A 16,694-nucleotide genomic window follows, 5' to 3' on the forward strand; every position below is an offset into this window, starting at 1 on the left:
TCCCGCCTCCAAGGTTCTTCAGAGCCTTGGGATAAATCACCCCAGCATGGGGTTAGTTTTCAGTAAGCATTCTTTTCCTGTTTTGCTAGGAACTCACACATTGAGGGAAAATTTCCCTATCTGGGCCTCTCAGCTTTCTCAGCATCTGTCTACCCCCACCTCCCCAGGATTGGGGGAGGACCCTGAAACCATAGCTAAGGTTAGGGGTAAAGGAAGGTCAGGTTGAGGAGCTTGGCAGTGGCCCATCTCCTCCAAGGGAAATGACATCGATTAACAAGGGGGTGACCAACGGTCCTCTGCCAGGACTGAGAAGCAGATATATAGCCTTGAGTCTGGGGAGGATCTACAGCTCCAGGAAGACTTTCCTGACAAAGGGCAACTTTGCCAATAGAACGCATGAGAGTCTGTGAAAGTGGGAGATTAATCCTGAGTACTCGACCCTGTTACCACCAAGCAGTGTCGTGTTCCCATTTGACAGCTGAGAAAACTGAGGCCGAGTGATACTCAAAAACTTGGTGAAGCAGCCACAGACAGCAAGTGGCAGAGAGCTGAGACTGGAATCTTAAAGACCAGCAGTTAAATGTAGTGGGGCAAGCCCTCCCCGCCATTTGATTCTAAGATCCTGGGATTTTTGAGATTTTCATATCAAGCCTTGCTTGCAATCAGAGTCCTAGAAAAGCCACACTTAAAAATCTAGAGGGGAGGCATTTAACCCAAGGAGAAAGTGGGTCATTGAAATGCACTCTTCAGCCTTTGAATCCTCATCACTGAGACGAAAACTATGAAGGGTAACCATTCTGAAAGAGATGGGAATACCAGACCATCCGACCTGTCTCTTGAGAAACCTGTATGCAGGTCAGGAAGCAACAGTTAGAACTGGACATGGAACAACAGACTGGTTCCAAATAGGAAAAGTATGTCAAGGCTGTATATTGTTACCCTCTTATTTAACTTATATGCAGAGTACATCATGAGAAACGCTGGGCTGGAAGAAACACAAGCTGGAATCAAGATTGCCGGGAGAAATATCAATAACCTCAGATATGCGGATGACACCACCCTTATGGCAGAAAGTGAAGAAGAACTAAAGAGCCTCTTGATGAAGGTGAAGGAGGAGAGTGAAAAGGTTGGCTTAAAGCTCAACGTTCAGAAAACTAAGATCATGGCATCTGGTCCCATCACTCCATGGGAAATAGATGGGGAAACAGTGTCAGACTTTATTTTTTGGGGCTCCAGAATCACTGCTGATGGTGATTGCAGCCATGAAATTAAAAGACGCTTACTCCTTGGAAGGAAGGTTATGGCCAACCTAGATAGCATATTTAAAAGCAGAGACATTACTTTGCCAACAAAAGTCCGTCTAGTCAAGGCTATGGTTTTTCCAGTGGTCATGTATGGATGTGAGAGTTGGACGGTGAAGAAAGCTGAGCACCGAAGAATTGATGCTTTTGAACTGTGGTGTTGGAGAAGACTCTTGAGAGTCCCTTGGACTGCAAGGAGATCCAAGCAATCCATCCTAAAAGAGATCAATCCTGGGTGTTCATTGGAAGGTCTGATGTTAAAGCTGAAACTCCAATACTTTGGCCACCTCGTGCGAAGGGTTGACTCATTGGAAAAGACCCTAATGCTGGGTAGGATTGGGGGCGGAAGGAGAAGGGGACGACAGAGGATGAGATGGTTGGATGGCATCACCGACTCGATGGACATGGATTTGGGTAGACTCCGGGAGTTGGTGATGGACAGAGAGGCCTGGCGTGCTGCAATTCATGGGGTCGCAAAGAGTCGGACACGACTGAGCAACTGAACTGAACCAAACCAGTGCTGACTGGCCTCGATGCGAGCCTACTGGGAGGTGGATACCGACTTTCCCCATTTTACAGACAAGGAACCGAGCAGGGCCGAGGCTGGGATCCGATGCTGGCTGGGATCTGACGGCATAAAGTCCTTCCCCGGTCCCTGAGGGTGGCCTGACCACCTACGGCAGACCTGACTGGTGACCTGGCCGCCCTCCCAAGCCAGACTCCCCGCGGCTGGGCGGCCCGGGGCGCGGCGGGGCACACAAGCCGCGGGAACGGAGGCGGCACACGCGCCGAGGCGCAGGGCGGGGGCCCGGGCGCCGGGAGGAGCGCACGTCCCTTCCCCCTCCCCTGGGAACCCGGCGCGCGGGGAGGGCTTGGCGGCTCCCCGCCCCAGCCGCCAGGTGCCAGAAACCCGGCCTCCCCCTCCCGCCCCCGCGCCTGTTCCCGGCGCAGCCTGGGTCTCGGCGGTCACGTCTCCCTATCCGGCTCCAAAGTACGAGTCAGCCCGCGGCCTGGCCGACCCCGCGGAGGGGCGGGGGCAGGGGAAGGGCGGCGCCGGGGGCGGAGGGGGGCCCCTCCGCCCTCCCGTGCGGCGCGGGCGGGTCTTGCCAGGAGCCTGGCCCGGCCCTGGGGGCGAGGCGCGGGCGAGGTCGCCGCGGCAAGGCCGCCGCCCGGCCGGGGCGGGAGGCGGGGCGAGGGAGAGGCCCGGCGGGGGAAGCCGGGAGGCCGCGCCTCCCGTGCGGCGCGCGGGCCGGTGTTGCTGGGGAGGAAAGCGCGACTGCGGCCCCGCCCGGAGCTCCGCGGGCGCGGCGCCCTCTGCTGCTGCAGCTTCAGAACTGCACCGAGCCTCCTGCCCGAATCTACAGCTAAGGCGCGACTGCGGAGGCGGAAGACGGATCTGGTCTAGTTCATCGATGTTACTGGTTAAGTAAAAATCACCATTCTCTTAAAAAGAATGGACTATAAAGAAAGCTGAGCGCCGAAGAATTGATGCTTTTGAACTGTGGTGTTGAAGAAGACTCTTGAGAGTCTTCCAACCAGTCCATCCTAAAGGAAATCAGCCCTGATATTCACTGGAAGGACTGAAGCTGAAGCTGAAACTCCAATACTTTGGCCACCTGATGCGAAGAGCTGACTCATTTGAAAAGACCCCGATTCTGGGAAGGATTGGGGGCAGGAAGAGAAGGGGACGACAGAGGATGAGATGGTTGAATGGCATGACCGACTCAATGGACATGAGTCTGAATAAACTCCTGGAGTTGGTGATGGACAGGGAGGCCTGGCGTGCTGTGCAGTCCATGGGGTTGCAAAGAGTCTAACACGACTGAGCGACTGAACTGAACTGAACTGATTCTCTTAAAAAAAAAAAAAAAAACTAATTCAAAAACGAGTCCTGAGCACTGGAGGAAAATTTGGAAACGTGGAGAAGAAAAAAAAAATTACTCATAACGCCTGTATCAAGAAACACTGTTACAATTTTACTGTCTGCCCTTTCAGAGCTTCCTATCTGCTCATCTGTGTGCGCATCCTTTACAGAATTTTGAAAATACCGTTTTTGCCACCTTGTGTTGTTCCCTGTACCCTCCTCAGTGTCTAGGAAATTGTTTAGCTGTGTCCCGGGTGCTCAAAAACCAATTGTTGATTCTACCAACATGGGATTATGTTTTTCACACTTCCAGGATCATCATGTTTAGCATGCTTACGTTTTCTTGTATGCTCCCCTGAGTAGCAAAAGACTGATAATAAAATGGTCCGCTAGCCCTCTTCTAGAATCTGAAGGAATGTGTTTGGAATTTAGACTTTTCACAGAATACGTATAAGGTAACCCCACCACCACCACCACTAGCTGTGGGCTCTGGAGCAACACCCTGTGATCAAACACACCACATTCCTACAGCAAAAAGGGTAAATAAAGACTGTAAACACCTTCACGTCCCTTCTGTCAGGTTATGAGGCCAAATGAGTTGACACTAAAGTAAACAAAAAACTTGAGTTTCCAGAACATTTTGAATTTGAAGAGACTGCACTAAAATCTTGGACACAAGGGTCTGAAGATGTGAGTGAGTCTCTGCTGTGAGCTTGTGTTTTCTCATTTGTCTCTTACACACTGCATGCTCAGTGTGTGTGTGTGTGTGTGTGTGCGCGCGCGCGCGCGCGCACATACGCGCGCGCTCAGTCACTGCAGTCATATCCGACTCCTTGTCACGCCATGGACTGTAGATCAACCAGCACCTCTGTCCATGGGATTCTCCAGGCAAGAATACTTGCATGGGTTGCCGTGCCCTCCTCCTGGGGATCTTCCCAACCCAGGGATCAAACCCACATCTCTTATGTCTCCTGCACTGGCAGGCAGGATCTTTACCACTAGTGCCACCTGGGAAGCCCTGGGTGCTCAGTAACCGCAGGTAATTGAGATGCCAGCTGATGTGATGTGAGTGAACATGGGGCGCTATGTGGAAGGGTAAGATGGTTGGGTTAGACTTTTGGGTGTGATCACACCTGCTTCTCCGAGCTGCCACCTTCAAACCAACGGATGTCACCACTTGTGTGGGTGCCTTTGTTTCTTCCTGGGTTCACTTCCAGGGCCACACTCGTCCCAGTGGACCCCACCTGGGGATTTACCTGCCTAAAGCACTACTATGACCAAAAGGTCACAACAGTAATGTCCCCAGAAGGGCATGGGAACCAAGACATTCATCAGTTAACAGTTGTTGGTTGTGCTGTTACCACGTATGCAGACCCATATGCAGCCTCTGGGCTGGGCCTCTCTCTGAGCTCCAGACTGAAGACCTAGCCTCCTACTGTTATCCCCACCCCAGAGTCGCCGCAAATGCCACATGTCCAAGACCTCACTCACAAACCTCCCCTCAAAACCTGGTCCTCCAGTGGTTCCTTTTTAAACCTCAACATTGTGTGCAACTTCTGTGCAGATCATGGCTTCAGGCCATTAAAAAAAAAAAAAAAAAAAAAAAACCTGGTCCTCTTCTCTGGGGATCCACGTGTCAGTGAGCAAGCCCATCATCCAGTCACACAAGCTGAAGACTCAAGAGACATGTGCCTCCTCCATCTCCCCCATCCTTATCCAGCTCCGTGGCCAGCTACCTCTGAAACAGCCCTCCACTGCACCACCGCCATCTGGTTCCAATGCCAGAGCCTCGTCAAGCTGCCACTGTCAATTCTTGCCCTGCCTCGGGTCCTTTCTCCAGAATGAAGCCAGGCAGATCCCTTTGAAATACAAAGTCAATTACTTCACACACACCCCAAGGACCATCAGGAGCAGCTTCAAGATTCATAGCTTCACTTAGGATTTATGCCAAATCATTTGATGTCTCTAAAACACACCCCACCCCTAGCTATAAAAACAGTAATGCCACCTCCCTATTTCTTAGGATAAAAATAGAAATCCATAAAAAGGCCTGAAGAGCCCTGCTTGGGCTGGCCCTGTCCTGCACCATGCTTGTGCTCTGAGTCTCTGCCCTCCAGGGAAACTGGCCTTCTTCCTTAGACCATGAATTTCCATCTCCTGGACTTTTGTACTTGCCATTCCCCTTGTCTGGAACATTTTCCCTCCATCTCTTTACCTATGTAAAGAGGTAGGTTCACTCTTTGTTCACATCTCAGTGCAACTATCATTTCACCAGGACATCTGACCAAGCCACGTTCCCCATCATATGCTCTTTAGCATCAGTGCTGCTCCCTCAAAGCTGAGGCTCTTTTGTGTAGTCTTATGTGTATTTGTTGATTCTGTCAGGACACAGTCCTGTTTAGTTTGCCCATCATGGTGTTCTCAGCACCTAGCCCAGTGCCTGGCATAAAGAAAGTGCTTCAGTAAATTCATGTGTTCCATGAATCCACTTCCGTGTCTGCTCACCCATCATGGGACAAGCCCAGGAGGAAGAACTGGAAGCACAAAAAAGAGGGGGGTGTTTGTGAGTTCCTTCACCCACCCTTCAAAGAGCTTCTGGTATGTGCCACACTCTGGGAATATGAAAAAGATACACCCATGTCCTCAAGCGCTACTGGAAGATGGCAGACTGAGAAACCAGCGAACTGACTGCCTTCAAGACCTTAACTTTAAGTCCTAACAACTGACCCATGGATCTAGCAAAGCCATAGCCACACAGGGAATGTTCACCAAAGAAAAATAGATTCCTTTTTTGAACTTGGACCAATCAACAGTACCTTATCGCCTAACCCACCAGCCCTAATCATTCCCTGTTTTTCCAGCTGACCTCAACCACTTGGTCCTACAAAAAGCCCACCCTGACCTCAAAGACCGAGAGGCTCCAATGGCTTGCCTGGTGTGTGGGTTTCTTGGATGCATCAGACTAAGTAAACTTGGCTTTGTGTGACATAGGTATGTCATTGGTTGGCCTGACACCCCAACTTGAAGGAAAAAGCCGCATTCAAAATGTTAAGAACCACATTTCTTGAGCATCCACATGTTCCAGCCTTTGATTGTATTGTCTTATGCCCAGGAACAAGGGTTCCCCCTTGGTCTAAGAGTTGTCATGGTAACTTGTTAGTGGGCACAGCTCCAGCAGTTGTCATGGTAACTGCAAACCTGTACTTTGTTTGGGATTTGCGGTGGCAAAAGCTCATGCTAATGAGGGTGGGTGTATGGAGGAGGGGAGGGAAAGTGAGGAAGAATCCTCTCTTCCTCCTGGCTCCCACCCCTCCAACCTCAAAACCCACTTTAACAGTGCAAAGGACAGAGAGGCGGAGGCTTGTGTGACGTTCAGAGACATGATAGAACAGATGAATTTAATAACGTGAAATTGGCTAAGAAAACGGAAAAACAATTGCTTGCTGCAACGTCGAGGCGCTGCGAGCAATGATGATCCACGAGCGCCATCTAGTGGGAAGAGCAGCCATTGCCGCCCAACCCCTGAGCCCTCCTTGAGTGGCAGCTGTGTGAGATGCCTGCTCGGTTCCCACTAACAGGGAAGGCCGGCCACCTGCACCTTGGCCCTTGCTAGAAAAAAATATTTGGGGCTTAATGGCCCCTGGCGTTGTGCTCTACACTGTGGAAAGAAAGCCTCGCGCATATCCTATGGCTGCTTTGAATTTTGTTAAACAGTTCTAAAATTTGAATTTAAAGTGTTTCCCTTTTAACGCTGGCTGACAAAGTGGGATCAAACCTTAGCAGGACCAAAAGTGGTGATCACTTTTGGATTAACCTTACCTCTGCTTTATCTAAAGCTGTTTATTTATTTAAAGTTGTTTCCCAGTTTTTTTTGCCATATTATCGCTTATTTTTTTGGCTGCATGGGGTCTTCATTGCTGTGCATGGGCTTTATCTAGTTGCAGCAAGAGGGGGCTACTCTCTAGTTGTAGTGCACAGGCTTCTCATTGCAGAGACGGGCTCCAGAGCGTGGGCTCAGTAGCTGTGGCACATAGACTCAGTTGCCCTGTGGCACGCGAAATCTTCCCCGATCAGGGATCAAACCTGTGTCCCCTGCATTGACAGGTGGATTCTTAACCACTGGACTGCCAGGGAAGTCCCTCTAGTTTCTATTTTATATGAAGGATATTTCAAAGAATTTTTGGAAGAAGGTGGAGTCATCAGTAATTCCATGCAGTCTCCATTACCAAAACATCTTATCCAGGAGTCATCAGGAGTGAGAGGATTATGAGCCCCAGGGAGATTCAACAAGCAGGAACCCAGGAGACACAATGGCAAACACATGCTTAAACTTTACCACATGCTGAGCACTTTTCTAAGTACTTTAAAGGTAAAAGCTCAGTTCAGTTCAGTTTAGTCGCTCAGTCGTGTCTGACTCTTTGCGACCCCATGAATTGCAGCACGCCAGGCTTCCCTGTCCATCACCAACTCCCGGAGTTTACTCACACTCATGTCCATTGAGTCGGTGATGCCATCCACCCATCTCATTCTCTGTCATCCCCTTCTCCTTCTGCCCCCAATCCTTCCCAGCATCAGGGTCTTTTCCAATGAGTCAGCTCTTCGAATCAGGCGGCCAAATATTGGAGTTTCAGCTTCAACATCAGTCCTTCCAATGAATATTCAGGACTGATTTCCTTTAGGATGGACTGGTTGGATCTCCTTGCAGTCCAAGGGACTCTCAAGAGTCTTCTCCAGCACCACAGTTCAAAAGCATCAATTCTTCGGCGCTCAGCTTTCTTTATAGTCTGACTCTCACATCCATACATGACCACTGGAAAAACCATAGCCTTGACTAGATGGACCAAAAGCAGTAATGTCTCTGCTTTTTAGTATGCTATCTAGGTTGGTCATAACTTTCCTTCCAAGGAGCAAGCGTCTTTTACTTTAAAGGTAAAAGCTCACTGAATCTTATAATCTATTTTTCATAGGTGAAGACATGAAGCTCAGAGTTTGAGTGCAATTTGTTTTACATCAACACATAGAAGAGGTAACTGAGGATCAGAGAGGTCAAATAACTCGTCCAGGGTCACACAAAGAATGCCTCAAATCCATGTTCTTAACCACTAGGCTTGACTGCGGCTTCATGAACTCTGAGTCAGGCAGTATCCAAGGCCAGCAAGCAGAAAAGAAGCTCTGTTTCAAGGTCACAGGCTGGAGGAGGAAGCAGCGGAGAGTTGGGGAGCTGTGCAGCACTTAACCACCTGCGGTTGCTTAGTGTGCAGTTGGGGTTGTGTGAATATTACACAATTGTGGACTTCTGCCCAGCCCAGCATGCTGGATGAGGAATATGGGGTGCCCTGGAGGGTCAGACCACTTACTGTAGCAGGCCTGAAGATCATGTGGGGACTGGCCTCACTCTCAGAATTCAGATGTGAGTTGAAAGGCTCTAGGATGCCTCCTGGATTGAAAGTGCCACCTGGGCTAGGGTTTGGGGGAATTTTGTTTACTGCCACCCTAATGCTAGAATAGTTCCTGGCCTCGAAATATCAAAACGTACTTGTTGGAGAATGAACAAGCAAATGAACGAATGAATGATAAAGCTGAACTCACTCCTGGGCATGGTGTGAAGGAGCCACGCTGAGAAGCGCTGTGGGATCTCACTGGATGTGTGGCAAGATAGCACCTTCTGTTTGAAGGCTGACCAGGGCCTAGAAAGCACAGGTCCAGACGGGACTGTGGAGGCGACTCTAAAGCAGACGAGGGATTTAATCAGATCAGTTTCAGAAACTCACTCTGCAGCCGTAAGGATGATGGCTCAAGGGGGAGATGCTGGTAGTAGATCCACTAGTAGAAAACATGAAATAGTCCAGGTCAAAGAGAGGAGGCAAGGCTCCAGATTCAGGTCTCTGGCTGCTTCTGGGCCCTGCCACAACCTTGAGGTAGTTTGGTGCTGCGGATTTTCTGGGTCATGCTGTGTGGGGCACGGGTTTGATCCCTGGTCAGGGAACTAAGATCCCACGTGCCACCTGATGGGGCCGTTAAATAAAAGGGGGAAGAGGCTCATTCGGGTTGAAGAAGCTACTTCTTGGACATGCTCTCACACCTCCAGTTGTCCTCTGAGCCAGGCCTGACCTCAGACTCACCTCCCCAAGAGAACCATCTGGAGGGTGGCAAAGTCTCCACATCCCTTTGAATCTACCCTTTCTAGGCACTGCAAGTGCCCCGGAAGTCTCACCTGAGGGGTGAACCGACCTCAGACAGTCTCCCCAGATGTTCCCCTCCAGAGTCATGGTGCGCCTGCAGGGCCTGAGGCCTGTTCTCTGTACTGTTCGAGCTAAAAAGTTCAAGATGATGGGAAGTGGCAGAAGTAAAATGCTGGGCAGTGTCCAAGATGGTCAAACTTTTCCCAGAAGGAGAAGAGGACTGGGAATTTGAAATGAACACAGGTACCTAGAAGGCAGTGCCGCAAAAGAGTAAAAGCAGTGGTTTCTGCTGGAGAGTTTTCAGGTGGTTTTTTGGTCAGAATTTTTTTTTAGTTTATAAGAATTTTATAATAATAGGGTGGAAAAAAGAATACCCAAATCCCTTAACCTTGTAGAGAAAAGGGAAGGTAAAGAAAGTGGGAAAGTTTGAAAATGTGCTAAGTAAGGAAAGGGAGGGGGCAGGAGGAAGCGGTGGCTACTGTAGGGGTATGGGGTGGGTGGGTGGGGGGCCCCCCACGGGGCAGTCAAGCCAGGGGTCAAGGGTCAAGCTAGTGCCTGGTTCCAAATAGCTACAATGCATATCTGTTGTTGTAGGTTGTGTTCCCCTAAATTCCCATGTTGAAGGCCTAATCCTCAGGACCAAGGGATGTGAACTTCTTTGGAAATAGGGTCATTACAGACATGATGAAATTTCATCTGAAGTCATTAGGGAGTACCCTAATCCAGTATGCCTTGTGTCCCTATAAAAAAGGGAAGTGTGGAGACAGACCCATACATACAAGGAGAAGTTCATGTCCACACGAAGACGGCAGTCTACACGCCAAGGAGAGAGGCTTAGAAGAGACCCTTTCTTTCCTCACAGCCGTCAGAAGGAACTACCTTGATCTGGGACTTCCAGAACCGTGAGACAATAAATTTCTGTTGGTTAAACCCCCCTAGTTTGTGGTCCTTTGTTACAGCAGCCCTAGTAAACAGATACACTTATTTTTTGGCTGCACCACACAGCAATGTGGGATCTTAGTTCCCTGACCAGGGATCGAACCCAGCCCCCTGCAATGGAAGCCTGGAGTCTTAACCATGGGCCCACCAGGGAAGTCCCTGATACACAACTTAGCAGAATTTGCGGTTCTGACCTTCTTAAAAAAACACTGAACATAATATAATTGTTTTATTCTTATGACTGAGTATAGTAGAAACTGCCAAGAAGCTCTGAAGGGCCGGTGGACCCATCCCCCAGCTACCAGCCTGCTGAAGGCTGAGGGCTGCATTCTTCACTGGGAACTGGCTCACGACTTTGTTCACCTCTGAGGGGAACTGCTTGCCCAAGCTTCCGTCTCTCCCCAAGGTGCAGCTTGTAGCCAATAATGACTGGCTAATACTGTGATATCAGGTCTCAGCCCCCAGTTCTCCATTTGGTCCAGTTCTGAAGGGCTATCCCAGCTCCAGAACCCCACATAAGATCAGCTATGGAACTACAGGACGGACTGCCCTCTCCCTCGGCCCACTCCTGCTTCTCATCTCCTCGGAGCACTTCCAATCAACCTGCAAGTGGCTCTGTCTCCATCTGTGTCCAGGGAACCCAACCTAAGACAATGACACGGGTTTACCCAGTCTTAGGTTCAAATCCCTGCTCTGATACATCCTCGCTGTAAAATTTGGGGGCACATTCCTTAACCTATCTGGGTCTCCATTTCTGCAAATGTTAAATAAATTAAATGAAAATATTTCTAGGACCCTTTGAACTCCTTATTTGTGTGTCACATAGAAGTATCATGAGGCTGCAGAGATGCTGGCCCTTGACTAAATGGCTTAGGTAGGCTTTTAATTCCACTGTGACCTGTGTTTTTGCTTACTTGCCATCAAACTGCTGTCATTTGAGTGGGCTTGCAATAGTGAAGACGCAAGTGTAATCCTTTATTATTGATACACTCTTCAAACCTATTCCCAACAGTGTGCAGGAAGTCAGTTTTGAAACTGCTTGTTCCAGGGTGACTGGTTCACTGGGGATCAACGTTAAGGTAACATGAACTTCGTGGTTCTTTATATACAAATATGCAAAATACTCCTAATATATGGACTGGCTACCTCAGTTCACCAAGGGTGTAACAAGCTACATCCACCCATCAACTGGTGGTTCAGTTCAGTTCAGTTGCTCAGTCGTGTTCGACTCTTTGCGACCCCATGGACTGCAGTATGCCAGGCCTCCCTGTCCATTACCAACTCTCATAGCTTACTCAAACTCATGTCCATCGAGTCAGTGGTGCCATCCAACCATCTCATCCTCTGTCATCCCCTTCTCTTCCCACCTTCAATCTTTCCCAGCATCAGGGTCTTGTCAAATGAGTCAGTTCTTCGAATGATGTGGTCAAAGTGTTGGAGCTTCAGCTTCAGCATCAGTCTTTCCAGTGAATATCCAGGACTGATCTCCTTTAGGATGGACTGGTTGGATCTCCTTGCAGTCCAAGGGACTCTCAAGAGTCTTCTCCAACACCACAGTTCAAAAGCATCAATTCTTTAGCGCTCAGCTTTATGGTCCAACTCTCACATCCATACATGATTACTGGAAAAACCACAGCTTTGACTAGATGGACCTTTGCCTGCAAAGTAATGTCTCTGCTTTTTAATATGCTGTATAGGTTTGTCATAGCTTTTCTTCCAAGAAGCAAGCATCTTAATTTCATGGCTGCAGTCACCATCTGCAGTAATTTTGGAGCCCAAGAAAATACTGTCACCGTTTCCATTGTTTTCCCATCTATTTGCCATGAAGTGATGGGACCAGTGGAGAAGGCAATGGCACCCCACTCCAGTACTCTTGCCTGGAAAATCCCATGGACAGAAGAGCCTGGTAGGCTGCAGTCCATGGGGTCGCAGAGTCAGACACGACTGAAGCGACTTAGCAGCAGCAGCATGCACATAGAATATATTGAGAGACATGTTTACAATAGTGTACTTCAAACATCTGTTTCTTCCTGAACTAAGGCAAAAACAAGGATGGAGACATAATATGAAGTTGTAAAGTGCACAGATTAGCAGCTGCAGGAAATGAAATCCCAAACCAGGGGCAGGGCGGGAGGTGGCAGGGGGTGGGGAGACAAAAAACCAAAAACTCCAATTCCAAAACGTTGCAGAGAAACTGGCAGCAGATCCATCTGAAGCTAGGAGCAAAATGGTAGTCTGCAAGTCTAAGCATTCAATTCCCAAATCCTTTTTCCTGCGCTGCACAGCTGGGCAAGAAGAGCCCGCTCATTCAAGACTGGAGATTCCTTGTCTCAAGAGGGCAACTATGCCTCTGGAATAACGGACACAGAGCACTGTTGAAGGCAGGGGTAGTTCCCTACTGCACACTAAATACAGAAACCCAACCCCTTCAACCCCACTTGTCTTCTAGAATGCTAGCAGATGGCTCATTACTCCTCCAGCAGGGCATATGACAAGTATTCACTGAGAATGGGCAGAATTTCAGGGTGACGTAAGAGGTTTCCCAACAGCTCCACTAGGACACAGCACATTCAGTTGACAAGCCACACTCATGCTCTCAGAGCTTGCTATTAGCTTTTTAGTCCCCACTCAGAAGGGTTACTACACATCTGAAGAATGCCTCTAATGACGAAAACATACAGTCCAATCCAAAAACAGAGACAAAGAGACTACCTATCTAGGACTGGGTTGGAAGGGAACTTACGAAAAACTTTCTTGGAGGCCATTAGCTTGTAAAAATTTCAGAGGTTAAAAAAATAGACTTGGAATATGGAACTGAGAAAATCTCACAGAAAGTAATTTAAGAAACAGAAAATAGATGAGAGGAAATCAGTGAAATCCACAGAATTAAAAAATTTCTAAATTTTAGCTCAATTTTGTGTCCCCCCTTCCTCTGCATACTGTTGCTAAAAACTGAGTGGTGACAGAGTTGTAGGCACAGGCACACAGGATGAAGTCTGGCACCATCATTTATGAAAGCTTTAACTAGAATCTGGGACTAAATTTAATCAGAATTAAATCCTGCTAGTTCACCAGAGGATCTTCTCTTGCACGCTTATGTAACTCCTTTTCTATTGCCAATGCATCATCCCTTCATCTGTTAGTCGACTGTGGATTAACTTTCCAATTTCCCATAATTGACCCAGTGCTAAATTTCTCACTAAGCCATCAGCTGCAAAGGGTTTTGACAGCCATGAGCAGTAGTATGGGAGAACTGGGATTTGAAAGATCATTAAAATGGAACTGCTTTTGAAACTGAAGCCATACAGGTCAAGGAATTAAGGAGTCAGGTGGTGCTTACCTGCTCCAAGCAACATACAAAAGCTGGGAGCTTATTCCTTTAAGTAGGTAGAGATCAGCCTCCAGCAAAAGTGAGACTACAACTGGTTGTGCTTTGTTAACCGTAAACCAGGTCTGTTCCCACAGAAGCCTGCAAGTGAAAACACTGTACACCATACTTCTATTCCTGCTTCAGGATGGATGAGGCAGGGATTGAAGTATTTGCAGGATTTATTCACAACTTGAATATGGAAAACTACTAAGAAATTTTTTCTTTCACTCTTCCGAGCCAATTAAGCAAGTATTCTTCACTATATTATTGGTCAAGCTGTTAACTATCATGAGGAAATTGAGAGTAACTCCCCAGAAATGGACAAAAAGAGGACTGGTGTGACTTTTTAAATCTAAATTTGCATTCACTGATATCAGTGCCCATCTTACTTATAAGGAATATCTAGCTTAATTTATACAGAACTATTTAAGTCTAAAAACTGTTAGGAAGCTGGTGAATTACTGTGTCTAGAAAATGTGACCCTAGAAAAATCTTTATGACCACATATATATATTGATTTTATCAAAGTCTTCAGTATTCCATATGTAATACCCAGAATCATTTTATTGGATTCAATGTTACTATGTAATAAAGTAAGATTCTGAAAGAATGCTTGCAAGTCAACGAACACAAAGCTGATAAGTAAAATTTCAACTCTTTCACAACAGAAGCCAAAGCAAAACTAAAACATAAGGAGGAATTAAAAACATTTTATCTGTGTATTCAGAATCACACACAAGTTACCTTTACAGTTCAATTTACTATATAGAAATCATTTGGGTTTTATATTTTCAGTTAAATCCCGAACTTACAATATTGATTTTTTTTTTAAAAAAAGATTGTTACATTAATTCAGCATTTTTTAGCATACCAAATTGAAATACATTAAGATAAAACTTTAGATTTATGGCAAACAGTCTTCAAATACAGCACAAACATTTTTTAAAGTTACCATATCGTTCACATGTGGTACTTGCAACTCTGAGCTGTTATACACAGAATAGCTCTCCTTTAAATATGGCAAAATTGACATGCCATGAAGCTCAAAGTTGTATAGTCAAGCCAAAGACTGAAAGTTGTACCATCTCTTAAAAGATTTGGCATTTCTGAACCAAAAAGCACAACATGTAAAGAAGGTTAGGAACAATTCCTCCTTCTCATTAGTTAAAAAAAGTTGCATGGTAGCTTGGAATTTTGCATAAAACCCTACATTGTACCTTGGAAAATTCCAAGGGTAATTAGATGACAATGGACTGGAGTCCTTTTTCAATTAATAGAACCCATAAAATTCAAATGGGAATTAATCAAATCAAAAATATTAAGCACCTACTGGTTTAAGAGATTGAAATTTATTAGATTCATGATCAATTTCTTTTCACCTTGAAATCAAGGTGTAAAAACCAGCTATTAAGTGCATTCCAAACTTCTCCTATGTAGCAAACGCAGAATTTTCTGTCCATTGGCACCAAAGTGAAGTCACATTTCCTCTTGGGAGACAGAAATTCCACATCTGAACATAGAATAAGTTAGGAAAAAATGACCCCTGTTGTTTACTTTATTACTATTGTGATTCTGAGATCTAGGATTACTAATATACTAGCCATGAGCAACGCAAATTCCTGGCAACAACTGTCAGGTTAGTGACTCTAACTCACTTCCCCAATCACCATAAAATTTTAGTATGAAAAGAATGAAAACTAATTACACTAAGTTGCTGAACAAATGGGAAATAACAGGAAAGTGAGCAACAAAACAAACCCTAAGTTTGAAATCACTGCAATCTAGAAATTGAAAATAGGTGTGCTTCACCCCATCCCCCTCACAACTCTGAATTTAAATAATATTCCGTGCAAAGGAGCATCAGGTTTCTGGATATAGATGTAGCCCTTCTTAAGATTTAGTGCGCAGCAGAGTTTTCTGCATTTCCCTCCCCGAAGTTTATTCAAAGTATTTAATAGAATCTTCCATTTCAGCCAAAAGATTTGTGATTCAAAGATTTACTAAGGTACTCTATGCATTCTATCTATACAGAAACACCTATTAATTATTACAACTGGTTTATGCAGGATTAACATTTTTGGTGTTAAAATTGTTAAACATCATGCTTACTGCACATCAACTCTCCATAATGAATCTGAACTTCACAATGATTTACCAAACATTTTACTTAAATTACTAATTAAATAACTGAAAAATGCACTAAGCCAAACTAAACTTAAATGGACTATAAAGGAAAATAACCTTCGAAACAGCCCAGATACACATCTATTTCAAAACTACCTTTGCTAGCTAGCCCCTTTCCCAAAATTTTAGCCTGAAAAAACAGTAAAATCTACACAAAATTTTATTGCAATCATACAAGGGTTACATTAGGTCAAATACAACAAATACTATGATGCAATTTTACATTTATTAAACTACAGTTCAAAGCACAAATTTACACATTCTAAATACACTAAACGTATCTAATGAAGTCACACTGGTCTTCCACTGACATTTGATATATCTGGGTGAAAGACATTAACTTTACAAGACTTTTTAACACGAATCCTTAGTATAAAAACTGTGTACTTGTATGTAAACGGTTTAATGGGGAACCCAATTAATGGGCTTCCATCTCCACTAAGTCATCCATTTTGTTGCATATTTTATTTTAAACGCTTAAGGGGTAGGGCAAACTGGTAGGTTTAAATCTGGATACATTATCTTAATCTCCCAATTACCCCCAGTGAATTATAGAGCTGATTTTGTCTGGTCCCGAATAGCTAGTACTAGTAGTTTTTGTTTCCAAGAGAATTAACAGAATAAGATTGTTCAAATTTTTTCCACACTGGAATGTAGACCAGACAAGCTTATTAACCTGCAACTTCAGATCTACAGAAGCGTTAATGCCTGCTTAAGCTTCAGTGGAAAAGTTGTCTTCTTGGCTCAGCTGAATGCAAGAAGGCACAAAGAAGAAGTTCTTCATCATTGTGTCTGAAGTAATTCCAGCATCTTGCATCTCATACCTAAGGAAAAAAAAAATCAAGACATTTGAA

At 45.9% G+C, this 16,694-nt stretch overlaps 1 protein-coding gene across 32 annotated transcripts in view; it reads right to left on the reverse strand.

The window, feature by feature from the left end:
- Positions 1-14,346: 14,346 nt before the first annotated feature.
- AZIN1 (antizyme inhibitor 1) overlaps positions 14,347-16,694 on the reverse strand; it is a 36,503-nt gene continuing 34,155 nt past the window's right edge. For all 32 annotated transcript variants that reach the window (XM_081503521.1, XM_081503503.1, XM_081503537.1 and 29 more), the window contains one exon: positions 14,347-16,664. In XM_081503521.1, the coding sequence (XP_081359647.1) occupies positions 16,553-16,664 (112 nt within the window). In that variant the 3' untranslated portion in view covers positions 14,347-16,552. The remainder of the gene's footprint in view (positions 16,665-16,694) is intronic.

Source organism: Giraffa tippelskirchi, chromosome 6 (assembly GCF_054371585.1).
Source record: "Giraffa tippelskirchi isolate mGirTip1 chromosome 6, T2T-mGirTip1v1.2.pri, whole genome shotgun sequence".
Taxonomy (NCBI): domain Eukaryota; kingdom Metazoa; phylum Chordata; class Mammalia; order Artiodactyla; family Giraffidae; genus Giraffa; species Giraffa tippelskirchi.